General features: G+C 37.2%; 4 protein-coding genes across 6 annotated transcripts; 1 reads left to right on the forward strand and 3 right to left on the reverse strand.

Moving 5' to 3' along the window:
• Nucleotides 1-232: 232 nt before the first annotated feature.
• LOC105566691 (organic cation transporter protein-like) lies at nt 233-6809 on the reverse strand. Of its 3 annotated transcripts, none has more exons than XM_012020896.1 (10): nt 6470-6809; nt 5568-5646; nt 2458-2741; nt 2207-2310; nt 1932-2086; nt 1702-1870; nt 1269-1594; nt 886-1190; nt 610-746; nt 233-446 (listed from the first exon to the last, which is right to left on the reverse strand). In XM_012020896.1, the coding sequence occupies exons 2-10, from the start codon at nt 5602-5604 to the stop codon at nt 422-424; spliced, it is 1542 nt and encodes a 513-aa protein (XP_011876286.1). In that variant the 5' UTR covers nt 5605-5646; nt 6470-6809; the 3' UTR covers nt 233-421. The 3 variants fall into 3 exon arrangements, with proteins under 3 accessions (XP_011876286.1, XP_011876285.1, XP_011876287.1); XM_012020895.1 differs by having other exon boundaries at nt 233-524; nt 6470-6808; XM_012020897.1 differs by lacking the exon at nt 5568-5646 and having other exon boundaries at nt 233-524; nt 6470-6808.
• A 104-nt stretch (nt 6810-6913) lies between these two features.
• LOC105566692 (WD repeat and HMG-box DNA-binding protein 1) lies at nt 6914-12003 on the reverse strand. The gene is made up of 14 exons (XM_012020898.1): nt 11510-12003; nt 11300-11440; nt 11098-11212; nt 10814-10965; nt 10616-10724; nt 10288-10530; nt 9996-10211; nt 9619-9900; nt 9321-9537; nt 8818-9042; nt 8490-8710; nt 8186-8428; nt 7670-8039; nt 6914-7591 (listed from the first exon to the last, which is right to left on the reverse strand). Exons 2-14 carry the CDS (start codon nt 11374-11376, stop codon nt 7239-7241), a joined length of 2823 nt encoding a protein of 940 aa, XP_011876288.1. The 5' UTR covers nt 11377-11440; nt 11510-12003; the 3' UTR covers nt 6914-7238.
• Nucleotides 12004-12132: 129 nt separating this feature from the next.
• Nucleotides 12133-14322, forward strand: LOC105566694 (mitochondrial import receptor subunit TOM20 homolog). The gene is made up of 4 exons (XM_012020899.1): nt 12133-12379; nt 12718-12809; nt 12895-13068; nt 13143-14322. The coding sequence occupies exons 1-4, from the start codon at nt 12253-12255 to the stop codon at nt 13185-13187; spliced, it is 438 nt and encodes a 145-aa protein (XP_011876289.1). The 5' UTR covers nt 12133-12252; the 3' UTR covers nt 13188-14322.
• A 731-nt stretch (nt 14323-15053) lies between these two features.
• On the reverse strand, nt 15054-19520 carry LOC105566695 (porphobilinogen deaminase-like). The gene is made up of 6 exons (XM_012020900.1): nt 19103-19520; nt 18199-18271; nt 17400-17583; nt 16640-16910; nt 16234-16550; nt 15054-16086 (listed from the first exon to the last, which is right to left on the reverse strand). The coding sequence occupies exons 1-6, from the start codon at nt 19154-19156 to the stop codon at nt 15912-15914; spliced, it is 1074 nt and encodes a 357-aa protein (XP_011876290.1). The 5' UTR covers nt 19157-19520; the 3' UTR covers nt 15054-15911.
• Nucleotides 19521-19558: the final 38 nt, after the last annotated feature.

Here is a 19558-nt window from a genome sequence, read left to right on the forward strand (position 1 = left end):
GCGAGATATCGTCTTTACAATAATTTTACATTAAGAAGCAATAATGTTGAGAATTTGTAAAATTATACGTTATTATAAAATGCAATGTACGTTATATAAATATACAATTGTTATGTAAAATTTGTTGTGTGGCACAAAATATTGATATCGTATATCGGTCATACATACATATATATATATACAATGAATCATACAAATTATGTATGAAAATTCTCTTCTTTTTAAGCGTTACTGTAGTTCACTTAAGAATTTTAATCCATTCTTTGTTACAGATTTGATAACTTGATAAAAAATACTAACAAACAAAATATATTGAATAGCTGAACTTAACATGTCATGCTAAATTATATTTCTATAAGATATTAACTATGGAAAATGATTATGTGCCATCCAGTGCATATGTCGCATATCAATCATCAATTCAATGTTTTTCCTCGGTTTTTTTCCTGAAAGATATAAGATTTGTTGCATTAACATATGTCGCATATCAATCATCAATTCAATGTTTTTCCTCGGTTTTTTTCCTGAAAGATATAAGATTTGTTGCATATTAACAAACTTGTAACACTAATAGAAGTGTTTTATAGTATTTATTGTATAGCGTCGTACTTTCCAAAATTTTCGGCATCTTCTATTGTCTCTGGCAACTCGCAGTTCATTGTTTCCGGTAAAAATAAACAGAGTATGGCGCCTATTATCGGCCCCAATCCAAATATTACTGGAGGCAGCCAGATTTGGATAGTGCCCTGTAAATTATTGCATTATGTCTCCTTAATCTTAAAGTACAAATTCATCACTTGGACATAAATAAGAAATGAGACTTTTATAAGGTCACTAACATAATATACTAAATTATTTCATTGTAAAAAAATACGCATAAAGTACCATTGTGGCAATGTACGGTGCAATTATACTTCCGATTCTGGCAGAAATGCTTCCTAATCCAACGCCAACGTTTCTCACGACAGTCGGAAATACTTCACCACTGTACAGGTATACTGTGGGAAAGCTAATAGCCATACCCACGAGGCCTAGCGAGGCTAAAAATATCCGGACGTTTGCGTTGGTTATAAGAGTTATCAGAAGTAAACTCACGCCGGACAAGATGTTTCCACTGATCATAATTTTTAAACGCGAAACTCGCGATATTAAAAACAGTACTATTATAGTTCCAGGTATCTCCATGGCGGCTGTAAATCACAATAAACGTTACGACACACAATCGGAGAATTTAACGTAATCTTAAGATGTATAAGATTAAACTTTACCAGAAACTGCGACGTTAACGAATATATCGCCGTCAAGATGGCCCATGTATTGCGCCAATCCGAAGAAACACATACCACAGACGAACCAGTTGACGCTCACATAAATAGTTTTCAGTCTCAAATTAGAAGTTCTAAACAAATGCGTGATATTGTATTTTTCATTGCTCTTTGCGTGTCGGACCGTCGACTGATTCTCATAAGTTTCAAGCGCCAGCTTTACGTTTTCCACCGGTATCTTGTTTCGGCCGGCAGCTTTCAGCAAAATACGTTCCGCTTGCCTGTGTTTGCCCATAGCTAACAGCCACCTCGGTGATTCCGGAATAACCCTATTTTGGATGCGAAACATCGACTCTTAATAACTGGGTTCCTGACACCCAACATTTCGCGAATCTTAACGCTTTCGTAACAGCATACGTATATTTATCTAACGCACCAATAGTACGCTAATAAGAAAATTGACGGTATTGAGATAGCCATTTGGAATCCAGACCACGTAAGTGTCAAATAGGATATCAGGGGATTCATTACATGTCCAATTAAAAATGGCACGTGAAAAAGAACCGACATGGTCGATCGCCATTCGACTCCAACAATCTCCATAACTGCAACCGGTTGATTGATTAGTTTTGTAAATTACGCTTTCATAAATTGTGCTTGACTCACGTAAAACGAAGCTGACGAGCATGGTTCCGCCAGTAGATACGGCGCAAATGAATTTGAGTACAAGAAACAATTCGTACCACGGTGCGAATGCACACGCGAATCCTGTCACCGACTGCAACGCGATTGCAATCATTAATGGTTTCTTCCGGCCAATTCTATACAAACGGATATAAGTAAGTCTCTCATTAGTGTAAGGTGAAAAAATATTTCATATTTTTACTTATAAAATTACAGCCGCTTAAGTTATCATATTGTGCACATTCAAATTAACATACCTGTCAGCCATCATGCTGAAAATTAAATTACCAACGAGCACACCGAACATTGTGCAAGATTGTGCAAAATTCGCTAATTGCTCTCTATCACATACTAAGTTCCACTGCAAAGATAAATAATAATAGTATTATTATTCTCACGTACTTCTTAATTATTCTAAATACTTTCTCGTGATTATTAATTGATCAATTGAATGAAGAAGAAATATATACATAAGAAAGTCACGTTTAATTAAATCATATTAATTTACCTGCGTGATGATACTCTCTCGGAATATCCGCTTATCGTATCGGAAGTCAGTGCACTTTTCTATGGTACCATTCCCAACGTCAACTTCGCATTTCATTATCATGGATTCGTTAGTTGATGATAAAGGGGCGATACATGAGAAATTAGTAGGCGGCGCGAGAAACACGATGGAAAGCTGATGCCAAGCTACTGGAAATTTGACGAGGGAAATCGCCACGGCGATGACGATGTGCCATGGCCCCATGGAGCCCATGGCCTCTTGAACAGAGTCCAACGGTACGAGACCTGAAAGAAAACATACAGTACTTTACTTGACGTGACTTAAAAAATTTTTAGTTAACTCTTTGCAATTCTATGTCCAACTGGACTCGATATAAAACGCTCTGCGGTAGTCTCTCGCAGTCCTCCAAGTTCATCCGCTCAAAGAATACATGATTGTAGTTAACATATCATTTTTCTCTCCGTAGGTTCCTCCAAATAGTGCTGCTGGCTAAATACTAAAATTAAATAACGACATATCTTATCTTCGTCAATTCGCGATAATTTGAGTCGCAGAGTTGGACGAAGAATATATTTTACATCTCAAATTAATCCACGCAATCATTGTGTAAAATTATTAAATACAATTTGCAATTGCTAAACTTTTTGTCTATGTTTCGCGTTACTTGAAAATAAGCGAAATTAAGCGGAGTGTGGGATATTAATGTTTCGATGAGACATTAGCTTCTATCGATCGCTCTATATTGGACTCGAATCTAAACACACCGCAAGCTCCACAAACCAAATCTAATAATAAGACATTTCCGCACAATACGTGGCAATTAGTAATTAGCAATATTTAATTATCACATTTAGAAGATTTAGCTATTGAAGATGATGCAAAACACAATTAGTATAACTAAATCTCTTTTTTTTTCAATTCCGCAAGAGATTTTCGTCAAAGTTAAATTTTGAAAAATTTTGTCATTAAACGATTGTAGAAACGGCAGTGCGGAAAGTCCCGACTCGCGACAAAATCATTTATTTCTGTACGCGTTTCCACGCAATTCTTCGTTTTCTTGTGGGAGTAAAATTTACATTCTAAATCTGATTATTAATCCGCTGTAATTCAACTCAGGTTTCTGCTGTTTTCTTTTGCAAATCATGAGATGAGTCTTTTCCACGTTTCATCTGTCGATACGTGACTTGGTACACTGCGGCTATCGCCTCGAGTTTCAAAGTCCGATAAGATATTATTCGTTTCAGTAACCGATAAAACTCTCGAACCGGTATAAGCTAACAGGACATGCACGTTAATTAATGTTATTGCGCCGTATGCATTCCATGTACATGCGGTTGCAGATGTGCAAAACGGTGTTGCAATAACAGCATATCATGTCACCGATACATATAAAATTGTCCGACGTTGGCCAACGACTCGCAAGCAAAACCTTAGCGCAGCAGTTTTATCCAAATCGTATAAAGTTACGCAGAATTGAAGTCATTTTAGATGATCTACAACACACGTCGGGATTCGGAATAAAAGTCTATTGCAATTTGTAACGTATGTAGTTTAGATAATCTATAATTTGCATCAGATTTCCATTCTATTATACATATATATATTCTATAATATAATTTTTTCCTTTGCGCATTTTAATACGCGTGAGTAAATTTTAGTATATATTGTTTATTAAATAATTAAAAAAACATTATAGATTTTATATTACACATATCTTCCGACTCTTTAATTGTTCGTCGTATCACACAGTAAATGTGAAACTATAAATAGAATTCTATTCTGAATTCCGGCTCTAATTATAGGGCGCCTAAATGAACTTTGACGGAATTTGTACTTTTGTGCTTCAAACAACGCAAAAATAAGAAAAAAAGATTATCATTGAAAAGGAATTGCGCGTAGCCTTTGTTATTAATTATCTTGATTATTACAATCATCTATTTTACTTGATAATTAATGATTAGAAGAAAATAAATTATTTGGTAATGATTCCTTTTTCTTTTCAGAAAAGAAAATTTTTAATGAGTCACGCAAGCCGCTACTCGAAATAGACATGTTCAAATGTTTCGCTAAATAAGCTTCCATGACACACATGCTTTATCTACACGCTTCAAATGATAGGTCATTCTGCTTGAAGATAGATATTTCTCACAATCAGTAGATACTGTTACGTAAATTATGTTAAGTTATATATACATTTCATTTCCGTTTTCATTTAAAAACAATCGTACCTTTATGTGCAAATGATATCAACCAATTTATTCCGAAAAATTAAAAACCAAGAACACTGTCACAGAGTTCGATCATACTCATTGCGACATGTTATAGGTGATTAAATACTATATCGACGCGAAAAATGATAGCGTTGCCAATAGTACAAGATTACAAAATGCTTAATATCAATTTTGTTTATGTGTTTTTACACATATAAAAAAGATTATCGTTTATGTCAGAGTTAGCTGGAGAATCCGAGGAAAGAACGAAATATCCGAAATTTGCAGCGTCGACTTATCCGCACGGCTCGCGAAACAGACATGTATATAATTCTAACGTTTACAGAGACAAAACTCAAGTACGTTTGATATAATTGTTTTGAACGTATCGTAAAGATAAGTGTTTAGCAAAAAACGTTGCTTATCACAACGATACAAATTTAGTGTAAACAATTAAACTGTAAATGAGAAAACTAAGTTCCCTGCTCTCGCAATGTATTTTTCAACTATGGAAGTGTTTACCGCGTTGAAAATGCACATGTTCTACAGAAACGCACGTGACGCACGTATAGTCGCGCCTTGGCAGGAAAACGATGGATTTTAATCAATACAAAAAATCTCCGCGTCAACTTATGGCTAATTCTTTGCAGAACTACCTTTCAATTCTTCATTTGAACATACGAGGAATTCTCTCGTAAACATAAGAAACACGCAACTTTTTTATAATGATTTGCGTAATACGTTTGCACAGTATTGAAGTACAATTAGCAAATGTTATCTGCGACTGCAAGTTTCTTAGCGAAATTCAAACAGGTATATACGCACTTGCCATTGACTAAAGTATATAAAAATAGCGTCGTAAAAATAAGCATTGCACAAACGAATAACATTAACGATTACCGATTTCGCGCCAATTTTTCCCGATGTCGTGATGCATTTTTCTTGAATTAAAAATCTGTTACACGACCAATTATTTCCGCTGCAAAATAGTATTAACATATGTTAACATTGATGCGATAACTTTCCTCCTTCACTATGGAAAGTTAAGATTATCTTCGATAAATCAATCGATACTAAAACATTATTTCATTTCGGCAATAATTGGAGATGCCGATTTATTTTCAAAGAACTACAATATGTATGTACAAATTATGTATATATATATAATACATTAAATACAATATGAAATATCACCAAATGTACAATACGTCATATTGTAATCAATGGAGTTTTTGGTTGTCCAAATATATTTAAGAATTAATTTTGTTTCGCAACAGATAATGCATAATCGAAATGTTCGAAATGATGTAAATAATATATAACATTAGAAAAGTTATTCGACGTAATCACGTCTTGCGCAAAAGACAGCGGCCTATTTAAAATTTCATTATATCGCAAGGTCACAGTTTTTTGCAACAAAATGCTTTCTTAAATGATAGTGGAATACTGATTACATGTAGATGATGAAAAAAATTTGGCTTCGTTTTATCAGTTCGGCTGAAAAAGACGAGGAGAGACTAATGAAGAATTGGCGATCAGTTACACGATTCTCTCGTTATTATCGCAATACATCATATTTAAAATGAGAAACGTGAGTGCCCATACACCGCGAGATTATACACCGTGGAAATTAACCGTCGCACGGCACGTGCACATCGTGATGATGCAATTTAAAGGCACGCATGCCATTATGCACACTCGCTGTCGTCCGATGTATATTTAGCGCGGCGAGTTCTCCGGATGAGTCTCGAAGGCGAACAATTACCGTCACAGGCTCGCGAGGCCCGAGAAGATCGACTTACCTTTCATCGTGCGGCCGATCGCCCGCCGTCTTCGTCGAGCACAAATTTATTTTCGACGACGACGTGATTTCCGCCACCGCGTATCGCCGTGGTGCCGAGTGCCCGAGAGACTGGAGCAAACTAAAAACGGATCTTAAGTTTGCCACCACGCTGCCTTATCGGCGCGGAAGGGTGAACGTGGGGCAGTGCGCTTGCGACACTTGAAAGACACGAATTCATATCCAATCATTATCCACTTATCGCGTTAATACCCTCTCGCCGTTTTAACAAATGACCTGCCTCACCTTCTCAGAGACTTCCGCGCTTCTGCACCTACGAGTATACGGAGTTATTGATGATACTCGCAGTGTTGGTACTACTTTCAAACCTTGCTTCCTTACAATTTCACGTAACTGGCACAATGATATAAATACGCATCGAGACAAAAACAAGGAAAGACACAAGAACGTTTCTACAATTGTTAGTTTAATATCAAAATTGATAAAAAATGCGATAAATAAAATTTATTATATATACTTTAATTCTAAAACGCTAGAAGAGATGTTTGGATTCCTACGATCTATCTCGCATTAGAAATTTTGTTTGTTTTCCTGAGGATACGCGAGGCTAAAAGCATATAAAAACGTACCTAAAGAAAGAAACCTGTTAAAATCTGTTGTCTTTAAGCTATTCTTCGTGATAGTAATTTGGAAATATAATAAACTCCTCTTAAATTGCCAAAAGCCTTGCAATTTTCACAGATAAAATAATTTTCGTAACCGAATAAAATTTACTTGTCGAATGCGAATTCACTGAGTTTGCTGCTAACAGATCGTTTTGCCTCGCTACTATGTTCGTTGTCTGGGCTGGACAATTTTCGTTTCTTGAAGAGTTCTGAAGATCCAGCCGCGTTGTCTGCATTCGATTGTGCCGCCTCCTCTTTGTATCGCGTTAAACCGATTTTAGTTAATTCGGCAACATTCACCTCGGGAAATTCTTCCTGCAGATTTTTCTTATTTTTAGCATACCAATTAACGAACGATTCTTTCTTAGACTCAGTCTTCGATTTTGATTTAACAGGCACGACTTTGGATAAGGCAGGTTTTTGAGGCTTCTCTGGTAAACTGTTCAATCCAGCTAAACCTATAATGATACAATAAAAGAAAATATTCGTAATAATGCAGCAAAATGTAATAGAATTAAAAAATATATATTATTTACCTCTTCGCGATAGAGATGGGCTTTCGGCCTTTAAAAATGGGTTTACTCTTTTTAACGTTTGACTCATGACCAATGGCTTAATTTCTATCTCTGCTTTTTTAATGAGCGGTAAAGACACATCGTGTTCCTCTTGATCATCAACTACGCTAGAATTACCGTTGGTTGTGAAAGAATCTTGTTGGTTTTCCATACGTTCTTCATTTGAATCTTTAAAATCCGATTTTGCATCAACAATCGTTTCCAATTTATTTGCCAATGCCATTTTATTTACACGCAAGGCATACCGTATGGCTAAGTCTATCACTTTTGTCGACGCAATTTGTTCGCAAATGTCCACTGCGCGATATTCCGAATTGTTTCTGCAGGCAAGCTAATTGCGAGAGATTCGTCAATTAACCATCAATTAAGTATAGCAGATAATTGCAAGATTCAATGTACCAAATTTCTAAAGTACCAGAGTACTAAATTGCGAAAGTAAAGTAGAAACAAGTGTATTGCCATTCAAGAATTACCTACCGCTATTAGAGTTAACATCGCCTCAGTTTCTTCCAACGGATTGCTTCCTATCTCCCATAGCTTACGTTCTTTCTCAGTTTTCTCAGACTCCGGTTCGCAGAGAGGTGCAGATATAGATATTTCAGTAATTACCGGCCGCGGAGTTGTCGGCGGATAATAACTACCTTTGCAGAGAATACACCGCATATTCCGTTCGCGTTCGCTCACGCCAATTATAAAGTAGTGATCTGCTCTACCTTTTCCCTACAGCAAAATCTCAAGTTATGCGCGCACCGCTGAAAGATTCGTTCATAATTTACAATACCTGCTCATTTGTATCGCAAAGCACTCTCCATTGACACGATCTCTTGTCGTATATCCTGATGATATCATCAGAATCCATAATAGTGGGTGATCGAGCATCTGATAATCCCAACCACATGAGATCCGACACCGGCGAAAGGGGAAGCGTTAAGGTTTGACTGCGTAAATGCGCTCCCTGTATTTGCATCCATAATAGATTTATATTCTGATCACCCGATGGACCTTTTTACGCAAAAAAAACTATATTACATTTTTAAATAACACTATATAAATTGTTTTCAGTTATCAGATTTTCCATTATGTTAACTGACTAAAAAGGTTTTTTTTACCAATTCCAGCGTGATAAGCTATCACAAGATGATTTCCTAGACCATTCATTGCAACTATAGGTCCGGGCAGAGCTAAAACTTCACGTTGCGTTCCGCCTATCATAAATATCCTTAAATTTCTTCTAGATGTTGCTACTGCAACGAAATTATCACCAGCCGCCAAACATTCGCTTTCCTCTCCTTCTGGCAGATCCAGAATCCATTCTTTATTTCCAGAACCCCAACCTAATACAGAGAAATAATAGTTTATATATATTTTTTTTATTATCTATATATTATAGTTTTTAAATGTGTCACTGTGTGGATGCTTTGAAAAGTTTCTCTAATTTATGATTCATAAGATAAAACCTAAATAGATATTCAACATTTACGATTTTTTCTCGTTTTAGGTACAACATTCTAAAGTGTTCACGTATATTATCATAACCAATCATCATAAACATAATCATAAACAATCATCATACATAATCATGAATGATCTTGTACGGTAATAATGAAATAACCTTGCAGAGCTATCACGACAATTTTACTGGGACCATCTTCAGAAGCTGGACAGCTCAGAGCAAGTGCTTGGGTAGACAAGGCAGCTAAAGAATGTCGTAGATAATTATTTATATGCATGCTGCGGTGTACCGTGACATCATGAAACTCCACCTCAATGCTGCATCCCTCCCCGTCCTCTGATGAGAAACATCTAACCATTCCCACATCGTTCCACACCTACATAAGTATCGCAAAGATTAGATTTATCTTTAAATATCACAAGAGTGTACACGCGTAAATCTTATTATTATACTGCACCATGAAATATGACAGTAAATGAGAGGGTGTAGATCCCGGTTGAAAAGACGATTGCAATTTTACATTGGGCACAAAAGCCTTCGCGTCAAATGGAGTCTTTTCAGAATCTGCATCGACATGACTTTTCTCATCGTCTTCTAAATTGACAGAGGCCTTAATTTTACTCAGAGATATCACATTTTCATCATCGTCGTCATCATCCGGTAAACCAATATCGTTTTCCATTGCATCTTCGTTTTTCTCAAAATCCAAGATTTCACTTGCAGGCTTACTAGTGCTTATCTAAGAGGATTATTAGACATTCTGAATGTATTGATAAAATCTTTATACGCACACGTATGCGAGACATATATATTTAACACGAGAAAGTTTCTTACCACGTCAATGCATCCTAATTTTCCCAATGCATCGCAGAATGCAATTTCATTCGAATGATCTATGTTCCACACCAGTGCGGTGATTTTGGTATCCTGCTCGTGTTCGAGATATCCAATTAATTCCTTGCTTTCCACATTCCACACAACTATCTCTCCGTACAGTGAACTAGCGGCGATTCGCGTGCCGCACTCAGAGAATTTACAAATGCTGAGTTCCTATACGAAGACAGAAAATTAATGATTCATCAGTTAACTAGGAAAGAGAGACAAGAAGACTGAGACAGTAACTTACAGTCCTTAAAGTAGGACATTTAAGTCTACATAACTCCTTCCAAGACGATCTCTCTACGATGACTACGTCTTTGTTAGAGGGATATGCCAGGTAACTGCCGTCTGTACATTTGAAGGAAGGTGTGCAATACGATTTCGCAGTAAAAAAGGAGTTACATTTGGGTACAACGTTATTCCAAACATGTATGGTTCTCTTTTCCTTAATATTCCATATTCTAATAGATCCATCAGCGCTAGAAGACGCCTGTAAACATCGGTTTCAATTTAGCGATTAAAAAATTTGTTTTTATCACTGATGAAGCATTAGGAAACGCTGCAATGTTTCTTACCACAAACTCTTCTTTCGGATCTAAAGACAGGCCCAAGATTGGTGCTTCGTGGCCCTCTAATTCGACGCTGTCTAAAGTACTAATGTTCGTAACGTGTATCCGCATATCACTTAAAAAAAAGACCAAATTACTAGAGTTAACACGCGATAAATAATATGCACATGTAGAATAAATATAAAATTTCCTCGTCACACATACCAGGAGCCAGACGTTATCAAACTACTGTCTTTTGCCGTCGCCAGTGCCGAGACTGGCGCTGAAAATCTAGTAACTATTCCCTCCTTCTCCAAATCAGGATAAGTAAGTATTTGCACGGTATTATTGTCATTTCCGACAAAAATCTTCCCATCCTGAAATCAAAAACTTTGTTGCAGCTTCGTCTCCTTCGCAAGTTTTTCGGCGTCCCTTTTACAAAGAATCTGTAGAAGCGTTTGCTGACAAATTGACAAGCTGACAACTTGACCCGGCAATTGTTAAGGCACCTTGGAGATGGCAGTGATCGCTTGCTCCGAGATGCAGCTGGTGGTCGGGTCGTCGTCCATTAAATTCAACCAGGATCTAACGTCCCCATCGCAGCCGCAGGTGACGAGTCCCCTCCTACGATCAAGACACATTCATCGACAATGACTCTCCGTGACAAATTAAACGCATGCACACGAAAGTAATATACGCGAGGGCACTTACTTCTCGCCGGAATAGTAGCAGACGTCGGTGTGCCCTTCTTGATGAGCGTATCGCGTGGGTTTCCTTATCAACGACATGTTTACGGGTTACCGCCAAGATTCACGTGATAAGCTGTCGAGGACACCTGTATTTCTCGTCAACCTACAAACACTTCGGAATGTTTTGCTTGCTGACTCGTTAGCATATAAAATATGAAGCGAATATACAAACCGTTTTTCCAACAAACGCACCCGCGCGATGTTGATTCGCTTTTTGTATTTAGCCGTGCGACAATGCGCGCCGTTTTATCAGCATGTTTCTACTCCAGTGATCTGCTCCCCTTCCCTTTCAACTCCGTATGCAGCGAAGTCCACTGTACCGGCCCTTCCAAGCGGCCCCGTATCGCTCTCGACTCGGAGCGGTTGCCAGACAAAAGAAGAAGCCCTTTCAAGCGAACGAAGCGCGAGACAAGGGAGGCAGCTCTGTTAATTTTCTCACGCGTTTAATCTACGCGCGTTGGAAAAATATATACGAAATGCATAAACATATCTGTTCGGCAACGGGGAAATTGAAGTCTTCTTTCGACGAGTTTTGGAACGCACCGACACCGTCCGAAGTTGTCCAACAAGACACGAAGCAGTCTGTGCAGCATAGAAATATTTCGATTCACGTCCCACAAGCGGAAGAGGATGGTTTTATGGAAAGTACCGAAAATTCTTACAAATTATTCGATAAGAATTATTAATAATTTTAAATTTACCCATTTTAATAAACCCAACGTTTAATTGGATTTTTTAATTGCACGATCTAGGACGTTCGTCGACGTCGTGCGTTAAGTTGGCGCGTCTGTGCGCAAACATTTCGCGGGCACGTTCAGCGCGCACGACAGGAAAGGCAACCTTTTCCGTGATGGCCGAGGTTGTGGCGAGGTGCTCGTGAATTCTCCGCGATACATCAGGGATTTGTATGTTAGAATGACCATGATTTCCAAAACCGCGGTCGGCATTGCCGTTGGCATCGCCGGGATCTTCGTCGGCTACTGCTTCTACTTCGACCAAAAGCGTCGCAGCGATCCGGATTTCAAAAAGAAGCTCCGCGAACGTAAGCCCCGACTTTTTCGCTCTCGTGCGCCGAGCGCGCACGTGTGACTCCGGTGCGGTGACGTACGTCTCTGGGTAAACCGGGCGCGCGTACTCTCGCGTGAATGAACAACGATTTTTCCTGGTAACGCGCACCACGCACCGGTCGTGTTGCGGTCCATTTTGTGCATGTGCCACGTTTAGCCGGAGAGATGCTATTTATATACTGAGAGACTTCCTTTTGTAATATTGATTATTGTGTCAGGATTGCAATTACAAGTGTAGACAATATTGCGCAGTGTCCGGGACACTGGACTTTCATTCCCTCCCCATTGAAAAAGTTTCAATTCTGTGTTGTAGGTAGGAAAGCCAAGAAGCAGGCGCAGAAGGCTTCGTCGAAGATACCAGATTTGAGGGATCATGAATTAGTGCAGAAGTTCTTCTTGCAAGAGGTAACATTTGTTGCAAATTCCACCGTGGATAAGTATAACCAGCTTTGAAGCTCATTCAAGCATTGGACAATGTTACGCACTTCAGGTACAACTTGGGGAGGAGTTACTGGCCACTGGCAATGTTGAGGAAGGGGTCGAGCATCTGGCTAACGCAGTGGCGGTCTGTGGACAGCCGGCCCAGCTGTTGACGGTTCTCCAGAAGACTCTGCCGCCACCAATTTTCCAGACTCTGGTGCAGCGACTGCCCCTCGTTGGCCAGGTACAGATTTATTTAATTGAAAGTGTTGAAATGAGGTGACGTTTTTTTTTGTTATTCTGCCTGCTTTCTTACAGAAAATAGTGTCGCAAACTCAAATGGCGGAAGAGGACGTTGAGTAGAGGGATATGAAGTTTCGTTGGCAAATATTAAAATCTGAAATTAGTAAAGAGTCATGCTCATTTTTGCACAGTACGAGTGCGAATATAGCTTACATCTAAAAAAATTCTACAATTGTACAATTTGTCGTTCCGTGTTGAACTTCCATCTTGGTAGATGTATGTACCAATCGTAAGGAATTGTTACAAATATTCAGTATTTTATTTTGTTATAAGCGGATCTTTATATCCGTTTATTGAAATAAAATGAATTTTAATTGAACAACGATTCTGACCATTTTTGACGGAAAGTTTACAGAATCAATACAATATTTACGTGTATATTCTGATACCAAATCAAGATTTAATTTCTCTGCAGTGTTGAGTGCAGTATTGTAAGTTCTAGAAAAATACAAAGATCTCCACAGTTTACATAAGGCTCTAAATATTTCCATGAAAAGTATATTCGATACAAAATCTGGCGCGTTAATAAAACATTTGTAATTTTAATAATTAGATAAATAACAAGGACTCTCATTAATGAAATTAACAAGTGACAAGTAAACGGGACTCAAGAAAAATGTGGTTTCAAAATATTTTCCGCGAGAAAATCCAAATAAAATTTGTTTAATGATCATTTATAGCTTTATATCAAAATCAAAATAATCAACGTGAGCAAAAGGAAAAGTGGTCACTTCTCCACGATCGGTGATCTGCACATCGTTAACCGCGTTGAATTCTGAAAGCCGTTTTCTGTGTTACCTGTTACTTGTTAATTTGTAATTTTAATGGATTTACAATCTGATAAAATATAATGGTTCTGTCATACTATTTTGCAGTGACTCACTCTTCTTTATATTCATTTTATATTCTGAGAAAAGTGAAATTTATCCTTAAGCCCACGTTTCTTCATCTATCCTATGTTCACCAATATTTTCTAATTCCAAAAAGACGTTTCGATGTTTCATGTATATTATATATATGTAATTGTTTTGTTGTACATAAAAGTTAAACAAGTTATTATAAAATTAACGTTTTATCGAAACATGATAAATTTCTAAGCAGATTACGTACAGCTAATACTTTAGTCTGATTCCGAACACATATGTGACGTATATGTTCAGGGAATTGACGCTAATAAAATTAGTAATATTTATTACATGTTTTGATTAGCTGTGTTCAATAGAATACGCTGTCACTATCATATTTGTGATACTGACAAACATATACGTTGTCCTACCTTGGTGTAGTAAATGTGGAAAGATGATTTGGTCTACAACACTGTAATCTACGGATCTAATTGTAATCTTGTACAATTACTGTAATGATCTAAGCTACCACGTGGACATCTAGTATGTTGCACACGCATTACAAAAATACGGGAGATTTATCTGCTCTCACAAGGATTATTATATTCTGGAGGCATTTACAAAAGTATATGGTACAGTTGGAAGATTATTGTAAGTCTTACAATGTCACTATAAATATATATACGTATTTTGTAGATAAAACTTAACGCTATAAATGCTACAAATTATTTTAAATATAACTATATGTTATGACATCCGAAGATATTGAACTTTCTTTCTCTCTAACATATAATAAACAATTCAGATACCAATACTTTTGGTATAAGAAATTATATTCTTATAAACTAAAAAGAAACAACAAAACAAATAGTTTCTATAATAGACAATATATTTAAAGTTCTATGAAATAAGCATAAGCTGAAGAAATAAAATTGAATGCTTACTACGTGTGATTTTAAAGATTAAAATTCTATTTGAAAGAATATGATCGAGATAAAATACAAAACCTCTTTATTTATATATAATAGCGTTATGTATAAATTGTTTTTTATTATAGCTTCAATAACTCCCACATTTATAATTGTGTTTATATATTACAAAATATTTTCTATATACATATGTTTTACAAGAACATGTTCACGATCGGAAGGAGGGGGGCACATATATAAGTAATAGACGGAAAACCCAATAATGAAGTTATACAATGCTCTTCCTCGATACCTTGTAATTTTATATATGGTGTTAATAATTCCTCAAAATAATAAAAAAATGATTTAGTCTCTTGAAATAAGATACCCAAATATTCAACAGAATCGGAGAGATATATGTATTCGTGAGTTACATATTGTTTATATAAATTGTGCCTGTACAAAACTTGATTGTTATAATTTATTTAACACAAATAGAACTATATATATATCACGTTGATTGTTACTACTGATCTATATATGGCAGTGTTTTGCAATAGACTATTATTTTCAACAGTAATAAAATTTCTATGTAATATTTGTTGCGTCAACATTAATTCTGGATTATTTACATAACAATAAGTGTACAATCTTTACAGAATTTGTACAATTCATCCAAATTGAGGTATATCATACACAAATTTTAGTAATTTAAATTACGTACTATATGATGTATTTTCAATTTTTCACTGTTACAATTACTTTTACAGATTCATTAACCAGCGCTAGGATAAAAACAAAATGTATATACGAGATACACAAAAACAATTCAGAAAAGTAACAATATAAAAAAACAATACGATTTGTACTCCAATCGAGTTTTCCATCTTGAACATACATAAATCGAAATGTACGATGGGTATCCAACAGTCACGGAACATTGAAAGATCAATGAATTATTGATAATCGTCACTTCACTTTAACATACATTCTCTAAGCGTTTGCAACCAACAATCGAAATACAATTCATATTATTTTGAATCTAAGATTTCATTTCTAGCCTGCGACATTACGTCGAGAGCATTTTTCTTTATGAGACTATTGGCCAATTTTGTACCAAGCTGTTCAGCAGCAAAAAGACTTACACTGCTTACGTTGTTGGGAACAACGCTGCAGTAAAGGCGGGGTTCCTGATATGGGCATTTCCTATTGTAAGAAAAAAAATGTCAAATATAAAATAAATAAAATTTGCATTGTGGTAAAAGACAGATAGATATACATTGGTAACAGCATCGACGTTAATGTACGCGACTTCTATTATTATTTAAAAATATAAAATCATGTTTAACTCACCGAGGAGGCTCACCATCGTCGTTGGGTAAATAAAATTTGCTTTTCAAGGTATCTGTAATCAAAGTTTGACCATCCAGAGACCATACAGCACCGGTAATCGTTAACTCGTTCTTTTTCAAAGACGTAGACACTGCGACTGGTGCGGAACAACCGCCACCAAGAGTTTTCAAAAACGACCGCTCACATACGCATCTCAATGTGGTTTCCAAGTCAAACAATGGTTCCAAGAGAGACCGTGTTTCCCAATCTGACTCTCGGCATTCAACACCCAATGCACCCTGGCCGACAGCATAGAGAGCTTCCTCGGGTTCCAGGAGCTAGAAGATTACGTATTTTAATTCAAGTAAATTTAATTCAAGTAAACACCAGAGTGGAATGCTAGATAAAATCTTAGATAAAATCATACCTGGCTTATCCTGTTTTCCCAGCCCATTCTTTTTAAACCGGCAGCAGCTAATATTATCGCGGCGTAGGGGCCATTTTTATCGTCCAATTTCTTCAATCTCGTGTTCAAGTTACCGCGAATGTTCTCTATCTTTAGGTGCGGCATATTCCGTGATAATTGCGCGGATCTACGCAAAGAACTAGTACCTATGACGCTACCCTTTGGCAATGAAGACAGTGTTTCCTCTTTGTATTTCTTCGACATGACCACCGCGTCGCGTGGGTCCTCACGTCTACAAAAATACGTTATTTATTAGCATCGATAAATATTAATATCAAATTTTTTTTAAGTCTAATGTATTATATATGTATATTTAAAATATAAATATGGAATGTTTCATAAAAAATTCATTTTTCGTAAGTGAAACATTTGTACACAGTTCTAGCAACTATCGTAGGCTTAATGCTTTAATTGATAGCTTAAGTTGATAACTTTCAAGTTATTAATCGAAAACGTCAAGGTCACAATACTTAAGCGGTTGCTATTGCACATTTAGATAGCATTCCAGACAGGATATCCTATTTAAGGCAAGATGTTTCTTTCATAAGCACGTCAACATACGCACGTGCATTTAAATTTAAAATGGAGTCTCCATCTTGGGGACAGTGAGGCAAACGCAAAACAGCAAAGTCAGCACTTGCTGATGTGAAACAAGATGCGGAGACGAGTATAATATTACAATTAATTTCATACAGAACACAGCTCGTATTTTTAAACTTACTTCAATATCGCACCTAGGGCCATTCCCGCCGGTAGGGTCGTTGGCAAATCTTTTAACGAGTGCACCACAAAATCGACGCGACCATCCTCCAAAGCTAGCTCCAGCTCCTCGGTAAACAGGGACTTCTCCCCGATCTTTGGTAAAGATTTATCCAGAATCTTATCTCCCTTAGTGCACATTGTTACTGCAATGTGATTACCAATTGATGAAACAAGCAATTTTCAATTTTACAAAAAGTAGATGCATCCAATTCGATAAATAAATGTCGCGAGAAACGTACGAGACATGAAAATTAAGAAATCGCGATGGGAGCATTTCATTATCTGCCAGTCATGGAACATGCGCGACAAGAGAAAGCTATCTCGGATACTTGAAATGTTTATGTAGCAATATACAATCAGAGAGGCGAAGAAAAGCCGAGAGATATTAGATAAAGTAAAAAGTTCTGAGTGTTTTTTCGCTTTATTTCGACGATGAAATTAACATAGTTAGGATTATCCGATTTAGACCAAATATGCGCCGTTTTGTTCGATAACTATTGTCCATTTTGAAGGCAATTTCATAATTCCGCGATTGAAGAAGTCCTCGTCTCTAATGGTAAAAAACTTGATCAGCTCATTTTCACAAGCCTCTCTCGAGGCCAGTTTTGTACCATCAAGAAAATTTTGCTCGCAATATTATAGATGAGAAATCACGACATTTAAACTTCAAGATTTTTCTAACAAAACACATACATTGAAATAACGCTGTGAACTGATACACGTCAACGATGCGCGCGGATAATTGTGTACTTTCTTACCTATTTCGAATTCTTTTTTCGGATTGATTTCTTTCAGGCATTGTATCACGTGCCTAGTTTGTATCAAGGCCAGCTAAAACAGTTTAAAAAATGCATTATTTCAAAGTAAAAAAAAGATGCTTGTTTGCAACGTCAAGCCGTGTAATAAAGTAGAGGAAAATCCCCCATTATGGGATAGGTTTCTAATATGAGGTAGCGGGTTTTCGACGCCCAAATTCAATCGCAAATCTTTTATCGCGACGATTACACAATCTAACAATGAATATTCTATAAAACAAATTTCGCTCCAAGAGCGATAAATTCATGGTGGAATCAACAGACGCCTATTAATTCAACAGAAACCCCCCTATCTCGTGTTAGAAGTCTGTCTCATAATAGGGGACGTTTCTCCGAAACTAAAAAATATATTATTATATGTAAAATGTATAATTGTGGAAAATTGTACAGAGCCGCCGCGACATTTTTATTGGTAATTAGCAAAACATCTACTTTGCACTTCTAATATTTTCCGATACAGGATTAAAAGGCCAATTGTCAGACGATTGTAGACAAATTAAGAAATCGCTGAGTAATCTCGCATAAGGAGACAGGAGACGCCGCGAAGATGCGCAGCAATGATTATGTAAAATTAATAGTTGTCGTATCTAAGAAATGACTTGTGTATGCAGTCGTTAATAAAGAGAACGAGGATCATTCTGACGTAATAATTACTTGATTACGCGCTTACAAGCGTAGCGCTTTCGCGATCGCAACGGAGCGGAATTGAAGCCGTCAGGAAACCACGAGGATCGTCGATCGCTATCAATATTAGAAGCACTTGTTCGCGATGTGCGGCTTTGCCGCCTCGCGGGATTATTTTTCTGTCAGGGGTGGAAGGTGAACAAATGCCCCCGTAAGCCCTCACCTCGCTTTTCCGAGATCCAACGTGAATTACGTCACGTTCCTTATCGTTGCTCATCGTCGCGTTTCAGATAGCAGGTATAGTCGAACGTTAAGCTTCGGAATGTATTAGGTACGAGACATGAAAATTAAGAAATAGCGATGGGAGAGGGGGAGTACAGAAGAGGAGAGAAAAAGAGAGAGAGAGAGAGACTGTAATCAGGTCGAGGAACATGAACACTTTCACCACAGGCGGAAACCGCGCTTAACCTTAACGAAATCTTGCGCTTTTACGGGACGAGATAAAAGGTGGAAACAAGGTGGGATTGGTGTGCGTGAGCTAAATTGCGTTCTTTCACAGTCACTGGCACTGCAGCAGAATGTGAAATTGAAGATCCTGGAAGCGCAACGACGAGAACTACACCGCCGCCATGGCGAACGCAACGCGACTGACGTGAAATGTAATAAAACGACATGAAGA

This window comes from Vollenhovia emeryi, unplaced genomic scaffold (genome assembly GCF_000949405.1).
Source record: "Vollenhovia emeryi isolate VEMERY1.0 unplaced genomic scaffold, V.emery_V1.0 DF939143.1, whole genome shotgun sequence".
Lineage (NCBI taxonomy): Eukaryota > Metazoa > Arthropoda > Insecta > Hymenoptera > Formicidae > Vollenhovia > Vollenhovia emeryi.